General features: G+C 40.2%; 1 protein-coding gene across 20 annotated transcripts in view; it reads left to right on the forward strand.

Moving 5' to 3' along the window:
- FAM13B (family with sequence similarity 13 member B) overlaps window positions 1-23,224 on the forward strand; it is an 86,702-nt gene that overhangs the window by 56,003 nt on the left and 7,475 nt on the right. For 11 of the 20 annotated variants that reach the window (XM_084780039.1, XM_084780037.1, XM_084780041.1 and 8 more), the window contains 10 exons: window positions 6,101-6,165; window positions 8,362-8,410; window positions 9,146-9,293; window positions 12,171-12,236; window positions 13,489-13,699; window positions 15,645-15,774; window positions 16,308-16,389; window positions 19,779-20,008; window positions 22,002-22,085; window positions 22,354-22,449. In XM_084780039.1, coding sequence (XP_084636165.1) covers window positions 6,101-6,165; window positions 8,362-8,410; window positions 9,146-9,293; window positions 12,171-12,236; window positions 13,489-13,699; window positions 15,645-15,774; window positions 16,308-16,389; window positions 19,779-20,008; window positions 22,002-22,085; window positions 22,354-22,449 — 1,161 coding nt within the window. The remainder of the gene's footprint in view (window positions 1-6,100; window positions 6,166-8,361; window positions 8,411-9,145; window positions 9,294-12,170; window positions 12,237-13,488; window positions 13,700-15,644; window positions 15,775-16,307; window positions 16,390-19,778; window positions 20,009-22,001; window positions 22,086-22,353; window positions 22,450-23,224) is intronic. The other 9 variants (XM_084780043.1, XM_084780028.1, XM_084780032.1 and 6 more) reach the window with 6 other exon arrangements.

Below are 23,224 nucleotides of genomic sequence, written 5' to 3' on the forward strand. Positions count from 1 at the left end.
TACCACCATACCCAGCTTCTTTGTAGATTCTTTTTTTTTTTTTTTCTTTTTCTTCCCCGAGACAAGGTTTCTCTATATAGCACTGGCTATCCTGGACTCGCTTTGTAGACCAGGCTGGCCTTGAACTCACAGCGATCCAATTGAAGGTGTATGCCACCACACCCAGCTTTCTTTGTAGATTCTTAATAAATACAAGCTATTTGGTAGTTCAGGGTAGAAATTGTTTAAATAGCTTGATTGGAATTCATGTCAAAATCCCTAGACTTAACATCAGTTAATGTTCCATAAAAACCATAATCTTCTGAGTACCTTAATTGATGATGTTCTATTAAAGTTAGAATTGTGTATATTTGCAAACACTGAGAACTTGTTAGAATATAGTTACCTCATTTCCAAAAAGAAGGCCAGAGTGTTAGGGAAACTGCCAGCCAAGAGGAAGAGCTGACTGTCACTTGAGGACTTGTATTTTTTCTTTTTCTTTCCCCCCCCCCTCCCCCCCCCCCCCCCCCCGAGACAGGGTTTGGCTGTCTGGACTCACTCTGTAGACCAGGCTGGCCTTGAACTCAGAGATCTGCCTGACTGGCTCCCTGAGTGCTGGGATTAAAGGCGTGTGCTACCAATGACTTGTATTTTTATGAGACTTTGTCAGGTTTTGTTGGAGACAGTCTTTCCTTGTATCCCTGCAGCATTGAGCTCAGAGATACTGCCTCTTCCTTGAGAGTGCTGGGATTAAAGGTGTGTGCCACCATACTAGCTGGACTTTATCAGTTTGCTAAATTATTCAGTGGAAGAGGACTCTTCCTAATATACAATTTAGAAAGCTTTTTGTTAAGCAGATGAAATTGTATAGAATGAAATTGGGGGTGTTTAGGATATTCAAAAGAAGTAACTATCCAGAATACTTAAACAGAAATAGAAAGGTGGCAGCGGGAAGATGTAGAACTAAGCAAGGTGGAAGCACTAATTGTAGAAGGCTGAGGAATGGGTGAAAAGTAGAGGAACGACTAGAAATGCCTCCCAAGCTTTATTTAGTTCTTGGTAGTCAGCCCTAACACCACTGCTATGATATTAACATACCAGCTATATAATGCAGAAGGTGAAACTGCAGTGCTGAGAATGAAGTTTATTTGGTAGAGTAAGCTTGCTTCACATGCCCAAAGCTCTGTGTTCATCCCCAGCACTACAAAAACTCTGTACATTGGTGTACACCTGTAATTTTAGCCCTTAGGAGGAGGAGGAAAGAGACTCAAAGTTCAAAGTCATAGCTACATAGGGAAATCTAGGATAGCTTAGAATATATGAGCCTCTGTCTCAGAGAAACAAAAGAAGGCTACTGTGGGAGTGCACTTGTAATCCCAGAATTTGAGAGGTGAATTTAGCCTGGGCTGTGTACTGAGTTCCAGAATAGCCTAGACTACAGAATAAGACTGTCTCAAAAATAACAACAGGGGCTGGTGAAATAGCTCAGTGGTAGAGAGCATTTGTGTCTTTGCAGAGAACAGAGGTCAGTCATAGCGCCAGCTGGTCACTGTCATTCATAAAACTCTAGCTCCAGGAGCCTAACATTGTCTTCAACCTGCAAGGGCACCAGGTACAAGTTAAACATACATACAAGCAGGCAAAGCATGTTTTTAAATTAGTAGCACGCCAATATGCATGTATGTATACATATGTGTGTGTAGTATGTACATGTCAGAGCATGAGGACCTGAGTTTTGATTTCAAAAAATCCACACTTTAAAAAAAAAAAAAAAGCCAGCACTAGGAAGGCAGTGTCTTGGTTCTCTCTTCCAACTCTGGTAGTCAGGCTTGGCTACAAGTGCCTTACAGAATGAGCCATCTTGCCATCCCTATGTACATGTTCTTAAAGAGGAAGAAGTTGGTTTATGATTTGAGAGACAGGAAGGTCTTTCTGCTGAGGGTGCTTCCTGCTATTATCTCCCTTTGCCACCACCAAGCTCTCTAGCTTAAGACCCTGAGTACCTTAGCTGTCCTGTGGAGAACCGCATGAAAGGGCACATGGGAAGGGAAGGAAGACAATAACTTCACAGGAAAAAGATCAAGCTCTTTCCCCATGTGTTAAAAAAAAAAGATGTTTTGAAGCATCTCAGATGTGTCCTCTCTCAGGGAAGAGGTGGAGCACACTCCCCTTGGTTCTAATATGAATTCAAGCTTGTTCTAAGAAGTGCTACAAACTTACCTTGCTATTTTTTTCCCTTTCAAACTGCTCCTCAAATTGTCTGATTTTTTTCTGAAGTTTCTTGACCAACTGATAAGGTGTTCTGTCTTCTCTTTTTTCATCTTTTGAACTAAAGGAAGACCTTCGAATTCTGAATTAAAACAAGCCAATATGGTGTGTTAACATTTCAAGAGTCAACCTAGTGTTACTTATTGTCCTGCTGTGTTCCTGTTACCAGTGAGGATATCTTAGAAGTAAAGGGAGGGCCAGCATGAAGGCATGAACATGATAATAATAGTAATATTAAATGAAACTAAATCTCTATCACCAAATTAGCTACCACACACCATAACACAGTCTCAAGTCTCAGGCTGGAGAGAGGAATCAGCAGTTAAAAACATTACTGCTTTTCCAAGAGGACCCAAGTTCAGTTCCCACATGGAGGCTTACAACCATCTGTAATTGCAATCCCAGGGGATCTGACACCTTCTTCTGCAGGGCCTCTGCAGGCACTGCACTCACATACACAAACCCACACACAGAAAACCACAAATACACATAATTAAAATGGGAGGGCAATATAAAATGTATTTTAAATGACCAAGATTTCTTACTGACACCCAGATTGTCACTTAGGCACCATGTGGTTGCTGGGGAATTGAACTCAGGACCTTTGGAAGAGCAGCCAGTGCTCTTAACCTCTGAACTATCTCTCCAGCCCATTCTTTTTTAAGTGTGGGTTTTAGAGATCAAAGCTTAGGTCCCTATGCCTGCAAGGCAAGTACTTCACCGATTATTCTTTCCAGCCCTTATTTTTCTTTTATATTGTCTCCAATAGTACTTTAGTAGTTGAAAAGCATATTTAAAAATTGGCCATCGTGGCTCATATAATCTCAGGGTGGTACTGAGGCAGGAAGATCAAGACTGTTTGGAGGAATATAGCCAGATCTCCAACTAAATAAACTTAGGGCTAGTATGTGATTTGAATGAGAATAGCTCTCATAGGCCCATGTATTTGAATACTTGGTCCTCACTTGGAAGAACTGTTTGGGAACGATTGGGAAGTGTGGCCTTGTTGGTGGAGGTGTGTCCCTGGCTAGATAGCCCACACCATTCCCAGGTAGCTCTGTGCCCGGAAGACTGTGTAGCTCTGGATGTTCTGGAACTCATTAGACCAGGCTAGCTTCAAATTCACAGAGATCTGCCTGCCTCTGCTCCCTGAATGATGGATTAAACATACACCACAACATGCTCAGTACAACCTATTTTTAAAATTCTTTCTTAAAAACTAAGGCATATGATATATTGTTTTTTGGTTTTTTGTTTTGTTTTTTCTTCATGTGCCTAATGGTGGGAGAGCAGAGAGAAAAGAGTAGCTTGTAGGAAAGATAAACATGTTTTTGTTTAGATTTCCAATGTGGGATGAGGAACAGACTTGTGAGAGAGCAGGTGATGTTCATCCCTTAGCTTAGTTGTTGCCTGTGTGTGTGCGTGTGCGTGCGTGAGAGAGAGAGAGAGAGAGAGAGAGAGAGAGAGAGAGAGAGAGAGAGAGAGAGAAAGAAAAGAGAGGAGAGAGGAGAGAGAGCCCAAAACAGGAGGTTGGGGAGAGAGGACTTGGGATTGTTTTGGCTGTTCATCTCTACACTTTGAGAGACGCTGCTAGAGAGAACTGCTCCAGGGACGGCTTCAAGGCTTTGGGCTCCAGCTAAGGCTCTGGCCCTCAGCTGCTGCTCCAGGTTCCAGCTGCAATCTTGGTTGAGCAGCAGGTTTGCTGAGGTCCTAATGACTATGCCAGGAAGGTCGTTCTCGGAACTGATTATTGTGTTCTTTAATCTCCTTTTCCTATTGTTTGGGTTAGTTGGGTTGTAACAGAGGTACACTTGTTTAGTAAGTTCATAATACCCAGCACTTGGGAGGCAGACGCAGATGGATCTCTTGGAGTTCAAGACCAGCCTGGTCTACAGTGTGAGTTCCAGGACAGCCAGGGCTACAGAGAGAAACCCTGTCTCAAAAAACCAAATAAATAAATCTCCTAGATTTTTCTGTTTATAGGGGTATATCAGTATTTATTATATTAGAAGTAAAGTTGATTAATTTTTAAATGATTTATTAAAATAAATTCATTCATAATTAATTTTTTTCACTTTATTTTAGTTTTCTGTGTTCTGCCTTCTTACCTGTGTATGTGCATCACATGTGTGTAGTGCCCTTGGAAGCCAAAGAGGGTGTAAAACCCCCTGGAACTGCAGTTATAGACATGCCATATGGATTCTAGGGACCAAACTCCAGCCCTTTGTTAGCAAGAGCATAAGAGCTCCTGACCACTGAGGCACCCCTCCAGTCTCCTATACATGATAATAGTAATAGGGTTGGTTTTCTCTCCTTCCTTTCTTCTCTCACTCCCTCTTTGAAGCAAAGTGGTATTCTGTTACTCAGTTTGCTGTGAATTTACTCCTATCTTTAGCCTGTTATAAACCTCTGAATAGTTGGGACTGTGGGTTCCATCATGTTTGGCTCCATCCAACTATCTGTCCAAGTTTGTGTGGGCGCACATGTGTGCATATGCACATGGAGGCTAAAGAGTCACATCAAATCTCCTTCTCATTACTTCCTGCCTTATTTTTTGAGACCGGTTCTCTCACTGAACCTAAAGCTTGCCACTTTGGTAGATTTGCTAGCCAGTAAACCCATGGATCTTCTTTTCTCAGCCTCCCCAGTGCTAGGATAACAGGTGTGCACTGCTGCCTTTCTTTATGTAGGTGCTTGGGTCTTCATGATTGCAGAGAAGCAGTCTGTTGGCTAAGCTGTTTGCCTAGATACCACTGTTTGTTGGTTTGTTTGTTTGTTTTTAATAAATAGCTGTTCACATAAAATATTTTTTATATGTTTATAAATATAATTAATGCCTGCCTAGAGGACAGCTAGAGTCCTACTTGTTTTTGTATTTAGTGCTGTTGTAGATTGGATTGGGTTGGAGAGTAGCAAACAGCTCAGCCTCATGGAGACATGTAGTTGGAAAGGTAAGGAGAGCTTATATTTCAGACAGGAGTTTCTAAAGAGTCTTAAGAAGGTTGGCAAGATGGATCTGTGGGTAAAAGTGCTTGCCACACAAGCCGGTCAAGTAGTGTTGAGTCCCCAAAATCCACAGTGGAGGGAGAGAACCAATTCCTGAAAGTTGTCCTCTGATCTGTGCACATGTGCTATAGCATGTGCACATGCAAGCACATACTAATAATTAATAAAACATTCAAGAATTGAAGTTTTTGTAATTTTTTAAAAGATTATCAAAAGCATGCAAATGTTTATACTTTGTAGTAATGTTGAAGGGATTGTTTTATATTTGAGAGGCTTTTTGTTCATTCATGTAGCCTAGGCTGGTCTATAGCCTAGGATGAGTTCAAACTTTGAGTCTTCTTTCCAGTGCCACCACACTTGGTTCTCTTATCAGGGAATTGGGACGAACTCTTAAATATACCGTAGTCCAGCACCATAATCTTCCTACCCTCCCCCCCAGCCCCCACCCCCCAGACAGGGTCTCTGTGTAGCCTTGGCTGTCCTGGACTTGATTTGTAGACTGGCCTTGAACTCACAGAGATCTGCCTGCCTCTGCATTCCATGTGCTTGGATTAAAGGTATTCACTACTACTCTCTGGCTGAAGGAGAAAATTCTAAGGAATTCTTTAATGATTATTGATTACATGGAGAGAGAAAAAACAAAGTCCCCGCAAATACTTAATATGTTTTATATTTTGAGGGAGAGTAAACTTTGTGCACAAAGAACTGCCAGTTCCTGCAGCCTGTTAAGAGTAGTCACTGAGGGGTGTTTGCTAATTTGTTATCTGATGTTCTAATCTAGATTGGCAACTTTGTCTAATGCATGAGTGTTGGGAGCTGATAAACAGTGGTGGTATTCTTTTATCAGTCTGTAGGTATACTGTTAGAGCCTTGTAGTGACCACGGTGATAGTGAAGATGGCTGTCTTGAGAGGTAAGCCTTTTTTGTTGTTGCTGATAACTGTTTTCAGTTGAAAACTTGGGGTGAATTTATTAGGTAATCTTAAAAAGAAAATTAGGCTTCTTATTTTAATGGTAGATATAGAGTATTTAGAGTTTCCTAGCCACAGACAAACATTAGTTATGAACATATTCAGAAAGAACACAGACTTTTTAGAGGTGGCATAAACTTTGATTTATAGAACAATTAGAATTTATTGATACTGTAAACAGACCTGTCAGTGAGCTAATTGATAGTCTGGGAACTGTGGACAGCCAACCAAAAATTTATAAAACACTTGCTTCAATGGATAAGTGTGGGGTATTTTTCATTACTGCTACTCATCCTTACTGTGTCCAAGGATAATCTTACCTATTTGGTGCTTGTGCACACCCCCATCTCTGTTAAGATGTCTGAGACAATGAGTTCTACCAAATGTAGAGTCTCCTCAGATACAGTCCCTTTGAGGAAAAGCTTCTGCAGAGTGTTTTAATCAATGGCTACAAGTTTCCCCCTCCCCAGTCACTTGGGTCTTGTTACCCTTTGCATCATTCTTTCAGAAGCTGCCAAGTTGTGTATATCCTAATATTCTTAGCAAAGGTGATTCGATACTCTGAAAGTGGTCAGTAGTGAGGGCTCTGATACTGCATTACTGATTTGATGTTGGTACTGATAGCCTGTTGGTCAGGTACATTTGTTAATGTTGTCTCTTAATTGAGCAGGAAACTGTTGTTGGAGGGTAAGTAAATTCTTTGGAGCCATGTCCCTGGAGTGTCCTCATACTCTGAAGGTCCACAGATTTCCTGCTTACAGCAGTTCCTGTGCTTCCTTTCAGGAGGCAGGACTGATCTTCTTCCAGCCCAGGGAGTTTTGGAGCTAGAGGCTGAAGGTATAAGGTTAACAGGCTTTCCCAGAATGATGACATTGGGATCTGGTAGACCAAGACGTATCCATTTAGTAAGGACCCAGTCTTTTTGGAAAGCTCTTTGCTCTTCAGCTGGTGTCTAGGTTAGAAGACTTGTAGATCCAGAGTACTTTGCTAGGTGGATTGCATTTTGCATGGTTAATACTCCTCTTCTAGATTTAGATAATTAGGTCTTTCAGAGTGAGTCTTTGAGAATGAATCTAACTTATCCTATCATTTGCTACCGCCCTAAATAAAGAAGGCCTTGAAGGTGGGAGGTGGTAGCAGTAGTGCACGCCTTACATACCAGCACTCGGGGCAGAGGCAGGTGGCTCTCTGTCAGTTCAAATCCACGTGGTCTATAGAACTAGTTCTAGAACAACCAGGGGTATACAGAGAAACCCTGCATTAATCCTCCCCCAATCCTCCACCCCAAAAAAGGCTTTGAACTTTTTGAGGAATTTAGTTTCTCAGGCCACCAAAGGTGAGATACTTATAAGGAGATAACGTTCTGAGTTTAAATCAAAGCTTATCTTCCAAGTGCTCAGCACTATTATGACCACTTAAAAGTGGCACGTATGTATGTGTATTATAAATTAACACAGAGCTGTTCTAAGGAGGATTTCCCACCGTGGGCATTAATAACACTTACTTTGTTGACTGGCCAAGGAGATATTTGTGACAACTTACAACATGGTTCTTACAACATAGTTCTTAAATAAATAGCAGTTCATTTTTCTGGGGAATAAAAAGTGAACAAATGTTACCTTTTTTTTTTTTTAAGTGTTACTGCTGTTAGGTTTTGAGGAAAGGGTTCAAGAAGCAGTAACCTTGGTATACAGTATACTCCTGTGATAGTGCACAGCCTTAAAGGACGGACCCAAACCTCTTTAAAGTCTTTGCATGGAGAGAATAAACCTGTTGTCTAAAACTAATACTTTATGGACTCTTTCCATATGGATCAGTTCTCATCGGCTTCTATAATAATGTGGTTTTTAATTTTCCTTTCATAAAGATATTTCTTTTGGGGGTGGTTTTATGTGGGGAGGGAGTGGTAGGAAATATTACTTAATTTTTTTAAACCTGAAGTGAGTCTGTGGATCTTTTCAGTATTGTGTGATTTTTCAGATACAGGGCTCCAAAGAATGGGCATATCCCCTATTGACACATTGTCCTCCCAGATTTTCAATGCTAGCTATATTGGGGGAAGAGAAGAATCTAGGTAAGAAGTAATAAAAATAACCTTTTTATTCTTTATATGCTAATAACTATACTTGTGTTTTTAGGAAGGAATATTTGTTATGTGACAGTGATAAATTGCCACACTTGATTCTGGTAAGAACTATGTTTATTTTATAGTTCTTAAAAATGTTGCTTAGATTAATGTACCAGTTATTATATCTGATGTTTAGCTCTTGCATTGGATAAGTTGAAAGGAGTCAAATATGTAATAATTAAGCAGCAGTTAACATGGTTAAAAGCTGTAGGTTATGAAAGTACTTTCCTACATTTGAGACCCAAGTTTGGTCTCCTAGTAAGACATTATAAAGTACAAATTTACATTTGAATATAGTTTGCTTAATGGGTTAGCCATTAAGAGCATTGGCTGCTCTGCTTTTCCAGAGGCCTGAGTTCAATTCCCAGCAACCACATGGTGGTGTACAGCCATCTATAATGTGATCTGATGCCATCTTCTGGTATGCAGACATACAAGCAAAGCATGTATACATAAAATACACAAATAAATAAATCTTTCTAAGCAAAAACATTATCCCCTCTTCCAGAGGACCTGGATTTGATTCCTAGTACCCATTTGGTGGTTCATAACCATTTATAACCAGTCTCAGAGGGTCTGATGTCCTTTATGGCCTCCTTGGGATCCAAACATGCACGTGATGCATATAACATGTGTACAAGCAAAACACCCATACACATACACACAGATAAGTAGAAATGGGACAGTTGGTTTGTTGGCACAGTAATGAAAAATACATATGTGTGCTGATTGTCTCTGAGCCAGTTGTGAAAAGTACTATGGTTACAAAATGCATTCTTTATTTTAAAATACAGGATTCTAGTAGCAAGATACGTGATTTGAATGCCAACACTGAATCAGAAGTAACCGAAGGTCAGAGTGTTGGTGTTCAAGGAGAAGCAGCATGTATACAAATTGCACATTTAGATCTGAAGAATGTTTCTGATGGTGATAAATGGGAAGGTAATTCTACCCAAACATGTTAATTTCCCAATACTGTTATTTGTAACTGAAATAACCCAAAGCAGCGATGAGACTCCCGCCCACTTCTGGCCAGGGATTGCCATCCTGATGTGCTCTCTCTTTGAAAAGGGGGGAAAAAAGTTTGTTGTTGTTTTGTTTCCTCAAGTAGACTAGTAGGACAGCTCTCTCATGAGTAGATCATAACTATATGATCATTAGCTTTGAGAATGGATGCCGCTGAAGAGCGTGGTGGTACATGCCTGCAATCTCAGCATTTGGGAGAAGGGAGGGTGGTCATGAATTTTAAGACCAGACTGGGCTACGTCACGAACCAATCTCAACTCCCCTCTCCGAGGCACCTCCCTCAAAGAAAAATCAAAATTGACTAAAAGTAAAAAACTACCCTAGAACAGACTTGGTTAATAGATATCATCTCTTGGTGTTTAAAAGTTCAGTGAATTAGAATTTTGATGATTTTACAGTTTCGGCAGGGTAGTTAGCTACTTTATAATCACTAGCAATAGGTTTTTAGTTTTTAATTCTTTAAGGATACTTTTAGCAAAGATTTTACTGTAAATCACAAAAGCATTTTGGGGAGACTCTAAAATTTGCACAAAGGAATGAAGTTAAATTTAACAAGTAATAAGCATATTCATTTCTTTAAACTTAGCAAATGTAAACTGAAAATTTTTGCTAAAGGTTTTACATTAAGAAAACCATAAGTTGTAAACAAATATTGGACTTAAGTGAAGATGGCTAAGGAAATGGATAGATAGGGTAAACAAGTGCAGTAAAGTGTCAGTGGTTAGAACCTCTGTCAGTGGTATGTAGGCATTTCTTTACCACTGCTGTATTATCATCAGCTGTAAAATAACATCTTGGAGAAAGGAAAACAAGTAACGAGTTTGGATCCATGAATCTTTGTGAGCCATCAACCTTTCTAATAAGAGAAAATAAGGCATCTCAGGAGTCCTAAGCCCAGTTTCTGTTCATATGACTAGAGTTTCCTGGGATTGTCTCTTGGCAAGTTACTTGATGACATACAGTGGCAATAACTGGAGAAATTGCAGTATTAATGCCCCGGCCACCTGACCATAGTTTTAATGTGTATTTTTGTTGATCTTGATTTTTAATCTAAAGCCCAGTCATTTTTTAAAAGTTCTTATCAAATCCTTGTGTGTGCCAGTCTTTATTGTGGTCCTTCCCAGGCTCCAGTTCCCAGTCTCTGTCTTTGCCATGTCTAGTGGCATATTGTGAACTTTAATTTCAGCTAAATCAGGAATTTGTTTTCTATTTAACTTATTCAGAACTCTTAGAACTAGTGCAGAAGCTCCCTTGAGTTAGGGGATGTTAGCATACTGGTGCCAGTGAAGATGACATGCCATGGATGTGCAAAGGGAAGGAAACAGTGGAAAAAAACATCAACTAAAAGAGCATTCCTAGGAACCTTGGTAGCAGAGGAGCCTCTGAACATGAGGATAGGATACCTTTGTCTCTTCTAGAGGGAGATGCAAATAAATAGACACTGACAGAGCCTCTCTGACTGGAGGCTCTGACTCTGTGTTAAACATGTTTGGAGAGATGGCTCTCTGTAGCTTGAGCTTTATGGAGGTCCTGCAAGGTGAACCTGATGCTGGATTCCCACTTGGTCAGGGTTCCTCTTATCACAGGAGAGGAGAGGGCCTCCTCTTCAGTGCCTGGGCTGCTTCCTTACCCCTTTGACTCATCAGTCATGGCAAGTCCACATAGGTCTCTCTCTTTCCAGAAGGGGTGGGGTCAGTGACCTTCAGAAAATCAGTGCTAGTGGACAGCTTCCTAGCCCTGTGAGAGAAAGGTGGTCATTAATCATGTTGTTCTAGCATTGCCACAAATGTAAACACTGATTTTCTATGCTTAGGTGATAGAATATTTTTTTATAAAATCTTAAGACAACAGGTTTCCTTAGAGTTTGTATACTTTGGGGGCTGGAGAGATGCCTCAGAGGTTAAGAGCACTGACCCGGCTCTTCCAGAGCTCCTGAGTTCAATCCCCAGCAACCACATGGTGGCTCACAACCATCTATAATGAGGTCTGGTGCCCTCTTCTGGCAGACAGGTGTACTTGCAGGCTATACATTGTATACATAATAAATAAATCTTAATATTAAAAAAAAAAAAGGAATGTGTATCCTTTGAAATCTATAGACATATTTTGTGTTTAATACAACTCCATTAGAGAAATGGGGATGGTTCTACAAATTGCAGTCCTCCTCACTATTCCCTAGTAAGTGGAGTTTTTTTTTTCCCCCAAAGGGTACTTAGCAGAACACAGTCAGCAAGCAGGTTGCTTATGGCCAACCCTAACCAGTATGAATTTGTAGTAGCTGCTCAAAAAGTGTTGATGGTTGTGGACATCATTTTTCCCTCAGCGTTTCTGCTGCTAACTCTGGGATGAAATATAATAGTAGTTGTTTTACCAAGTGTGAACAAAGGGGAGGGTTTTCTTGTTTCTTTTCTTTTTGGTCCTGGGATTGGACCTAGAGCCTTGAAGATGCTAACAAGCACTCCACCACTTAGCAGCACTGTCAGCCTTTGAGAGTTGGTTTTTTCTTTCTGTCAGTCATACTAAAAAGCTTCAAACTGTACCTGGGTAAGATGGTTTGGCTCTTCAACTTGGGTCTGAATTTTAGTAGCAGTCACGTTTGAGTTTGCCTTACTTGCTGAAAAAGAAATGCATGTTTGCTTAGTCATTTCTCTGAATCAAGTTTTTGAGTAGAATTTCTGACTGGTCTTAGGGAAATGTTTTTGGAATCCTTGGCTTTGTGTTATGTGTATGGTTTGTTCTGCCTGTTCTGTGTGTTCACTTTAGTATTTTTTGCCATTTTTTCCATTTTATTAGCATCATGCCTTATCACTTTCCCCCTCATTGATTTCAAAACAATGCATCTGCAGAGAGATGGGGAGGGTAAGTATGGTTCACCATAGTTTAGTGTTTTGTTTTGTTTTGTTTTTCCCTTCTTGTGGTTCACTTTTGTCTTTTCATTAGCCATTCTCCTGCTGTCCCCAAATCTTAGAAATACTTTAGTGTTAAAAACTCAGAAAAAAGTTTCTGTTATTTATTTTCTTAAAACATGGTAATTTCTCATAAAGTGTTTGTTATTAGTGTATTTGCTGGGACACAGGTACAGGAGTTGCTTTACAGTTACTGTATTGCTGAGTTTATTGTGGGATCAGACACTTATTATCACCAAATTGGTCTAGGCCTCAAAAGCAAACTTACTTTCTAAAACCTGTTAAAGGATAATGCTTAAATAGCTAACACATAGCATTAAACTAAAGTGCTGAAGTTAGACTGTCTTGATTGTTGTCTAAGGTAAAAGACACCTTTTTAAATTTTGATACTATTAATCCACGGTTCCATTATTTTTTGCTTTTGCAATAGCTATCTATTAAGATTTAAAATTTTAGTTTTAAGTCTGATATATAGCTAGGAAGTCCTTCCTCCCCCATCCTCCAGTGATGCTTAAAGTTAATGTTGTATTTGAAATATATTTGTAGATGGTGTGTATGAGCAGGGATGTAAATTATATTAAGATGGCTTCACATAAATACTGTTGTGGGGGAAGAGAGAGAGGGAGAGGGAGAGAGGGAGAGAGATTGCTTTCATGGGAACCCCATAACAGAAAGTAACTACACTATTTTAATGTAAACAGTTAACATTATTTCTTATTATTTAACATATTGTGAACTGGCAAAGTTAGTTCCTTATTTGGAATATTTAGATTTTTTATGGCATTAGTTCCATGCTTAGTATTCTGTGGGGCAAAACTTTCATATTTTAACATGGCCAGCCACCATATGATAATGAGAGACAGTTTGTATACCCAGTGAGTGTTCACTGTTTCTAAGGAAAGACTTGTAAATTTTTATGTATAACATTTTAAAAATACTAAGTTAGAATTATGTTAACAGCTCTAGGATTAAATTTAAGAAACTTACTAGTGTTCTTTCTTGCTTTGTTACTGGGTTTAGGCATTTGAGGCATATTTCTTAAAGTGAGGATGTGAAGCATGAAACTTGGATAATTTGAAACCACAACAGGCATTACGAATATGCTAGTATTTCTTTAATGTTTTTCTTATATATATGAATGAGCCCAGTATACAATGATGCAGACTCAAGCCATCCATAATCCTGTCCTTGTGCTTGTTTCACAGAGCCGTTTCCTGCATTTAAGTCTTGGCAGGAGGACTCTGAGTCTGGAGAAGCTCAGCTGTCTCCACAGGCTGCGAGGATGACTCACCACCCTCTGGGGGAGGACTGCCCCCCAGTACTATCACATCGTAGTTTAGACTTTGGGCAAAGCCAGCGCTTCCTCCGTGACCCAGAAGCACTGGACTTCTCATCAAAGGCGCTTTCTTTCACTAGGTATGTAGTCACTTGTATCAACTGTCCCAGGCCTGTAGGTGGAAGCTGTCACCCTCATCCCTGAAGCGTGTTTTTGTAATTCCTGAGGTTTATGTATTACTTCAGGTTTACCGTTAGACTGTGGGCATTTCCTGTGGTTTAGTCCTAATTTGTTTGTAATTGGAATGCAGAACTCTTGAAAGGGAGGAGCTGACTGGTTTCTACTGTTCTTTTTTTTGTTTGTTTGTTTCTCTAGACAGGGTTTCTCTGTGTAGCCTTGTCTGTCCTGGACTCACTTTGTAGACCAGGCTGGCCTCGAACTCACAGCAATCCACCTGCCTCTCTTTCCTGAGTGCTGGGATTAAAGATGTGTGCCACCGTGCCCGGCTTAGTTTCTACTGTTCTAATTGAAACTTAATTTGAATTAATTGGTATAGTGGTCCTGCCATCTTCTTGCACCATAATAGAATACACGTACTTTCCAGAAGGAGGAAAAAGATGATGATGATTACAAAACAACAAAAATCCCAGAAATGTTGAAGCTGGCAGAGAGAGGTACAGGGAAAGTTGATGGAAGGGGGGGGTGTTGTCTTCTGTAGAGTCACACACCTTCACTCATTTGGTTCAGCAGTTCCAAGACAGCAGTGTCTGTCTTCCAGACCCAAGCTGTAATGTTTTTTCAGCTTACAGAGTTGGAACAGTATCAAGAAACCAGAGTTTGCTAAGAACTCCAACACATCATCTCATGAAATAATAGAGAGAAGAACAGGTTTTCTGTGCTTTAACTTGCGAGCAGGTGTTCCCTGAGAATCTGTCTTGTCATCCATGTCTAACAAATTAATTTTGCTATTGAAAATGGAAGCTATGGTTACTTTTATTCAGATAAGTTTAAAATATATTGTTACTATCTGTTTGATGTTGTGTTGAGGCCTGTGTGTGAGAGTGAGAGATCAGCTTTGTAGAGTCAGTTCTTTCCTTCCACCTTTACATGGGTTCTGGGCATCAAACCCAGATCTTCAGGCTTACACAGGAGACACCTCTGTCTGTTAACCATCTTACCGTTCTGGTAACTTTTTTGATGGTCAGAGAAGATGGACACTTGATGGTGCACATGAAGAACAGAGCTAATATGACTATTGTCTCTTGCAAAAAATGCCTCTAAGTCAGTGGAGGCTTGCGTCAGGTTGCTGCTGCATCTATAGAAAATTTAAGTAGCGATAGGTTGAGATTTTAAAACTGCAGACTGGATAGTGAGAGGGAAAATTGCATAGTTCATACATTCTCCTCAGTACAAGGAGGACATCCTCGGGATCGGAACATGTTGAGGCATCAGACTTTGGAGCCTGTTATGTATATTTCATAAGTAGAAAGAAAGGCTCATTCCAGGCCCCCCAGTGCGTCTGGGTGTGCCTCCATTCTGAGACGGGAGCTCCCCCAGCTGGCTGACCTGGATACATGCTGTAGTAGGGAATGCTAAAGACCTGGGACAGATGTTCAAAACACACAAAGCCCTCAGGGGCCTCTCCTCACTCATTGGCAGCAGCCCCAATAGGCTCAAGAAGTATGGCAAGATGCTTTTAGGTTAACCTTCTAAAAATAAAATTCAAGTTATAAAAGAGCTGCAGAAGAAGGTGTCAGATCCCCTGGGATTGCAATTACAGATGGTTGTAAGCCTCCATGTGGGAACTGAACTTGGGTCCTCTTGGAAAAGCAGCAATGCTTTTAACTGCTGATTAATCTCTCCAGCCTGAGACTTGAGACTGTGTTATGGTGTGTGGTAGCTAATTTGGTGATAGAGATTTAGTTTCATTTAATATTACTATTATTATCATGTTCATGCCTTCATGCTGGCCCTCCCTTTACTTCTAAGATATCCTCACTGGTAACAGGAACACAGCAGGACAATAAGTAACACTAGGTTGACTCTTGAAATGTTAACACACCATATTGGCTTGTTTTAATTCAGAATTCGAAGGTCTTCCTTTAGTTCAAAAGATGAAAAAAGAGAAGACAGAACACCTTATCAGTTGGTCAAGAAACTTCAGAAAAAAATCAGACAATTTGAGGAGCAGTTTGAAAGGGAAAAAAATAGCAAGGTAAGTTTGTAGCACTTCTTAGAACAAGCTTGAATTCATATTAGAACCAAGGGGAGTGTGCTCCACCTCTTCCCTGAGAGAGGACACGTCTGAGATGCTAGGGAAGTGCTGAGAATCAGCATGTCCTTAGATGATTTCTGTGCCATTATTCTTGGTATTGCACCAATGCGTTTGTTTTTGTTTACATTTGCAAACATTTTTTTTTTTTTTTAGAATTTGTAACCCAAATTTCTTTACATTTCCAAGTCAATGTTCTTTTCTGACACAAACCACATGTAACAAAAGGGGAGGAAGGGAATGAAGAAAGCACATGGTTCTAATAAAACCTGTATGTAAAAATAGTCTAATGCCTAGGAATAAAAGACCTGCCTTCACACCTAGTTGCTTCCAGTTGTATGACCCTGCATTAGATTAAAATAAAATGATAATTGAATGAGGTTTATGTTATAGGCGCTATAAAATAGTATGGGGAACAAATTAACATAACTGTTGCACATTACAAATGTCAGTGATCCTTCTCCATAACTTTACAGCCCTCCTACAGTGACATTGCAGCTAATCCGAAGGTATTAAAATGGATGACAGAGCTTACAAAGTTGCGGAAGCAAATTAAAGGTATAAGTGTGCATTTTGTGAAAAATACACATCTTTAAAACATAATTCTATGCAAAATATTGTTATACTTTAATCCCAGCACTATGGAGGCAGAGGCAAGCAGATCTCTTGAGTTTGAGGCCAGCCTGTTTACAAAGCATGTCCTAGAACAGCCTTGATTACACAGAGAAACCCTGTCTTCAAAACCAAAATTAAAGCCGGGCAGTGATGATGCACAGCTTTAATCTCAGTACTTGGGAGGCAGAGGCAAGCGGATCTCTGTGAGTTTGAGGCCAGCCTGGTCTACAAAGTGAGTCCAGGGCAGTCAAGGCTACACAGAAAAACCCTGTCTTTAAAAAAAAAAAGCCAAAACAAACCCAAAATGAATAATAATAACAGTAATAAAACCAATCTTGGTAAATTTTTGGGGAAAAAAAAGGTTTTCTTTTGTTGTATTGTTGAGGCAATAGTACATATTAAGAAATGGGAATCTCACATGGCATATACTCACGTATAATTGGACACTAGCTTCACTTACCAGGAGATTGGGATAGATGTGAAGACATCCCACTGAGACTCTAGGTAAGAGAAATTGAGGAGATAGGGAAATAGAAGGACCCAGAGAGTCCTAGAAACTTACAAGAAGAACATCGTGATGGGTGGATCAGGGCCCAGGGTGCTCTGCTCAAACTATTGCACTAACCAACGACAATACAAGTAGTAAATATTGAACACCTACTCTGATCTAGCCAATCGACAGGACATTCTCCACAGTTATGTGGAGAGCGGGGCCTGACTTTGACATAAACTCTGGTGCCCCATATTTGACCACCTCCCCTTGGTGGGGAGGCCTGGTGGCACTCAAAGAAAGAATAAGCAGGCTACCAAGATGAGACTTGATAGCCTGTGACCATATAGTGGGGGAAGAGGTCCCCCTAGGTCATAGACCTAGGGGAGGGGAATAGGGTGAAAACAGGAGGGAGGGAGGAACGGGAAGATACAAATGATGGGATAACAATTTAGTTGTAATCTGAATAAATAAAAAAAAAAGAAAGAAAAGAAAAGAAATGGGAATCTTAGACCTGTAGAGATGGCTAAGAGGTTATAACAACCACTGCCTGCTCTTCTAAAAGACCCTGGTACAAATCCCAATACCCACATGGCAGTTCACAACTGTGTAATTTCACTTCCAGGGGCTCTAAGGTACAGACATGCATGGGAGTAAAAAACAAATGTTTAAAAAAAAAAAAATCCTGTGATGAACAGGACATTAAAAAGAAAGAAAGAGAAAAGAAATGGGAGTACTTGTGCCATGTTCTTTCTAATGTCTTTATTCATATGAGTATTACTCCTTTGAAAGATAACCCTAGATTATATTTATAGGTGCATTGATCCTATACAGTTTATTTAAAGTACATTGTACATTAAGCTACTTGGGATTTGGTAGGTATTTCATTAAGATCTTTGTGCATGGGCTAAGAGTAAAATTTTATCTAAGACAATAAATATAGTTAGGAGCTGGGAGTATTGCTCAGTGGTAGAGTACTTGCCTACCACGTGGGGGGCCCTGTATTTTGATTTCCAGTCCCTAGGCTTAATGACTTCTTGACATATAAAAACTTAAATCTGTCAGCAGTGGTGGTGCACCCCTTTAGTCCCAGCACTAGGGAGGAAGAGGAAGGCGGATAGCTGAGTTTGAGGCTAGCCTGGTCTACAAAATGAGTTCCAGGACAGCCAGGGCTAAACAGAAACCTCGTCTTGAAAAACCAAACCAAATAAAAACTAACTGCTAGGTTATAAACTCTTTTTCTTTTTAATATATGTATATTTACATATGTTTACAGATTTTAAAAAATATAATTAATTTTATGACACCAGGAGGGTGTCAGATCTCCTGGAACTGTAATTACAGACAGTTATGAACTGCCATGTGGGTGCTGGGAGTGAATCTGGGTCCTCTGGAAGGGTAGCCAGTGCTTTTAAAGAGCTATCTCTTTAGCGCTCTGTAAATCCTTTCTGATCACAAATTATGCCATGTATAGGGTTAGTATTGTGAAGTTCTAGTTATACTGTTTACTGAGTATGCTTTAATAATTACAATACTTTAAAATCTACCTTTGTAACGAAAGGGTTTACAGTTTGCGTCATTGTTTCGATTTACTCATTTGAAATTTTACTCATTGTGGAAATTTTAGTGTCTCTCTCTCTCTCTCTCTCTCTCTCTCTCTCTCTCTCTCTCTCTCTCTCTCTCTCTCTCTCTTTCCTGAGACAGGGTTTCTCTGTGTAGCCTTGGCTGTCCTAGACTTGCTTTGTAGACCAGGCAGGCCTCGAATTCACAGCGATCCGTCTGCCTCTGCCTCCGAGTGCTAGGATTACAGGTGTGTTCCATCACAACTGGCAAATTTTAGTATCTCTTAAGTATTAAGTATTCAGATACTGTTCCTCCTGTTGTGGACTTCACAGTCTTGTGGTTAAGGTAATTTTGAAGTTTTTTGTTGTTTTTTTTGTGTGTTTTTTTGGTTTTTAAGGATTATTTCCCTTTATTGTTCTATTAAGCATTTCCTTATTTAAACCACTTACCAGCCATTAGTTGTTACCATTAAATTGACTAGTCTAGTATTTCAATTCTCTTCCACTCTTATTCTGCATCTTTTGCACAGCAACCAGAATTATCTTGTAAAGATGTCACGTCACTCTTGTTAAATCCTCTCAGTGGATCTCCTTTCTCAGAATTATTGTAAGCCCAGACTCTACGCCGCGGCTCTTCAGCACTTCTACGTACTACCCTGTGTAGGCTTTTATCATGTCTTTGTATCATCTTTTGCTCTCAAACCTGGAGAAATTTAGGATTGTTGCCTCAGTTGGACACAAATGCTTTTTCCCTAAGTCTTCAGTGCTAAGTTTAGTTGAATGTAAAATGTTCTATTCATTCCGTGTCCATTCAGAGAGGCTAAATCCCATCTAATATTGTTCCTCCTCCACAAAGCGCACTCCTACCATTCTGTGTGTGTGTTTGTGTGTATGTGCACGCATGCATGTGCATGCTAGAGTTCAGTGTCAAATACTACCTTCTTCAATCATCAAAGATTAAAAAAAAAATTTCCCCCCAAGATAGGGTTTCTCTGTGTAGCCCTGGCTGTCTTGGAACTTGTACTGTAGACCAGGCTGGCCTTGAACTCACAGAGATCTGCCTGCCTCTGTCTTCCTGAGGGCTGGGATTAAAGGTGTGTACCATTGCTCCCTGGCCATGCTCACATTGTTTTGAGACAGAGTCTTTCCTTGGACCTGGAGTGTTGTGCTTTACAGTGGGCTCCATATGATGGTGCTTATGTATGCTGTATGCCAAATGTGTGACCTTGAAGTATGTGGCCTGTATGTTACCATTATTATCCTCTTATTTATGAATGTAGATTCAAAACACAAAAACTCAGATGGAGAATTTGTGCCTCAGACACGTCCTCGGAGTAACACTCTTCCAAAAAGTTTTGGCTCTTCTCTAGACCATGAAGATGATGAGAATGAAGGTGAGCCCAGAGCCATTCAGAAAGAGAAGAAGCCATCTAAGGAAGCGACTCTTGAGCTGATTACAAAACGATTGAAGGAAAACCGTGCTGAGCGGCACCTTCCAGAGGATATCAAGGTAATGCTGAGCTTCTGTCTCTGCCTGGGGTGGCCTTTAGAACACCTGAAACAAACTAACATAGCAGGTGAAAGCTGGGTATCCCGACTTTCTTCCCTTCAGAGTTGCAATTTCAAACTATGCTTTTAAAAACCTAGAATGCTATGTATTACTCCATGTTGCAGACTGTCAGCAAGATGAATGTGTAGAGAGCATGAAACGGCTGAGTTTGAACAGTAGCTGTGTGTATTGAGTTGTTGGTATTATTACCCTGTTGGAATCTGGATTCTGCTCCCCCCCCAAGCAATCCTGTGAAAGATACAGATGTGATATTAGCTATTGAAAAAATAGTCTCTTGAAAGCCTGGCATGGTGGCACATATCTGTAATCCAATACTGGAGAATTGGAGGCAGGGCATCAGGAGTTCAGCTACATAGTGAGTTTGACCCCAGCCTGGGCCGCATGACACCTGTTTAAAAATAAAATAAACTTACAGAAAAGAGGGAGGGGGAGGCTGGAGAGTTGGCTCAAGCATATAAGAGCACAGGCTACTCTTCCAGGGGTCCTGAGTTCAATTTCCAGCACCCACTTGGTAGCTTATAACCATCTGTAATGGGATCTGATGCCCTCTTCTGTCATGGAGGCATACATGTAAATAAAACAATTACATACACTAATAAATATTAAAATAGAATTAAAAGAGGGGGTGTGTTGGCCTACACCTTTAATCCCAGCACTCAGAAGGCAAAGGCAGGTGGATCTCTGTGAGTTCAAGGCTAGCCTGGTCTACAGAGTGTGTTCCAGGCCAGCCAGGGCTACATGGAAAAAGCCTTTCTTCAAAAAAACAAAACAAAAAACCCCCAAAACCAGGTGATCTAATTGGTAGCAGGATTACATGAATTACAATATTTTAGGAGCAATATTTAGGAGTTACTCTTACCTATGATTTATGCACGTGTGGATTCATGTACCTCCATGTATAGGGACTCCAAACACAACTGCCCAATGTCCTGTTGTATTGTCTTTGCCTTACTCCCTTAAGACATGATTGCACTGCGCCTGGAAGTAGGCCTCATTATTCCAGAAAGCCCTCCATGATGCAGTCCAGGCCGGCACTCAGTAACCAAGTCATAGGTGAGAGGAGATTGCTGGGGAAATAGTCTTAGGTGAGTTTTCTTCTAGGTAGTCATGAACCAGACACACAGTCACTTTGGCAACAGAATGTACCTCCCTTATGATCTAGATGATTTTGGAGTCTTTGTCTCCCTAGGACAAGCTAAATTAGTCAGTCTCATCTGTCCTTCAGCGTTTTCTTTGTTCTCTTGCTTTTTGTTAGGACAACAGTCTCCTTCCTGCAAGTAATTTGATTGCATTACCCTGATTCAGATGTATAATCCTAGAGTTAAGGTTCAGACGTGAGGGAGATTGAACTGATTTGGGTATGAGTGCAGGTGTTCATGCACAACATACACAGGGAAGTCTGAGGACAACTTTCGGGAGTGAGTTCTCTCGTTCCACTATGGGCTGTGCAGATTGAACTTGGATTGAATAGAGTCTTCAAGCTTGTGAGTCAGCTTTCTGTCAGTATTTGTGACTGTTCTAACTAAAGACTTTGCAACATTATAAACTGTCAGGAAGTTATGAAAATGTTGTATGTAGTGCATAGGCAGTGTCACCGTGTTTTCATTTCACATTGGTGATTTTAATCCTGTGAGCCCTTTGAGGCAGAATGCAGTATAGATTTATAGATTAGGATATTGAACACAAGATGGCTAAGGTATCCAAACCAGCATTCATAATTCATACAAAATATAAATCAAGCCATAAAAAGGTATTCATTGACATATTAGGAGGTTTAGATTGTATAGGAGACTGAAAGTGTTGTTTCAAATTCATAAAGAATACATTTGCTATATATATATATATATATCTCTGACGGTCTGCCCTTTCACCTAATTAATTACACTGTGGGTATGAGGAGAATAATGACACCAGTGCTTTTCCCCCATTCTAGAAAATGACAAAAGATCATTTGATAGAAGAGAAAACGTCTCTGCAGAAAAGTCTGCTTTACTATGAAAGTCAACACGGAAGGCCGGTAATTCCTTTCTTACTCAGACATTTGATTTGTACCTTATAAAAGAGCACAAATCACTTCTGTGGTCTGTATTCTTCGGGGCTCTTTTTTTTTTTTTTTTAATCAAACATTGTTTCCTATAGTTGGGAAATTGCCTACTTACTTAAATTAAATTTGGGGTGAAGGAGTCATATGCTTATTGTTTTTGATATCTAGATTTCTGATAGTAAGGCTACTTTGCTTCACTTTTTGTTTTGTTTTGTTTTGTTTTTGTTTGTTTTGGCTTCAGGTGACCAGGGAAGAAAGGCACATTGTTAAGCCTCTCTATGATAGATACAGGCTTGTAAAACAGATGCTGACAAGAGCTAGCATTACTCCTGTCCTTGTAAGTAAAACAAATGTTTGGTTTTGTTTTTAAAGACAGGGTCTCACTTTGTAGCCAAACTGGCTTGGAGCTCAGTAGCCCAGTCAAGCAAGACTCCTAAGTTCTGTAGCTGTAGACGTGCATCTCCATGCCTGGCACAGGATTTCTTCAATTTGTATTGCCAAAGTGTATTTAAGAAAAGAAGGAAATGGTGGTTTGGAGATCTACATAGTCAAGGCTGAAAGTTGTTAGTTGAGATTAAGGATTTTAAAAGGATAGAACTTGCTAAGCAATTACAGGCACATGGCACTAAATCCTGACAAACAGCACATGAGTTAGAATATTGGTACTGAGATCCAGGCTGTGCTGTGTGCAAATTCACCTGCATAGATGGCAGAAGTAGTACTTGTTTGTGATACACCTCACCTAGTCTCTATTTCAGTTCTGTCTCTGGATAGTTTTGTAATGATTTTAAACATTTATTTAGGGGGCTGCATGTGTGTTGGAGGAAAGATTTTGGGGGAGTCACTTTTCTCTATTATGCGGGTTCTCAGTGATTGAACTCAACGTTGTCAAGCTTGTAAGTGAGGCTGACCCACCTTGCCGACCCTAAAATTTTTAAAAATTAATTTGTTTTTATTTTATGTGTTTGACTGTGTGTATGTCTATGTGAGGGTATCAGGTCCTCTGGAACAGGAGTTACAGGCAGTTGTGAGCAGCCATTGGGTGCTGGGAATTGAATCTAGGTCCTCTGGAAGAGCAGCTAGTGCTCTTAACTGCTGAGCCATCTCTCTAG

The sequence above is a fragment of the Acomys minous genome (genome assembly GCF_964271855.1).
Source record: "Acomys minous genome assembly, chromosome: 4".
NCBI lineage: Eukaryota > Metazoa > Chordata > Mammalia > Rodentia > Muridae > Acomys > Acomys minous.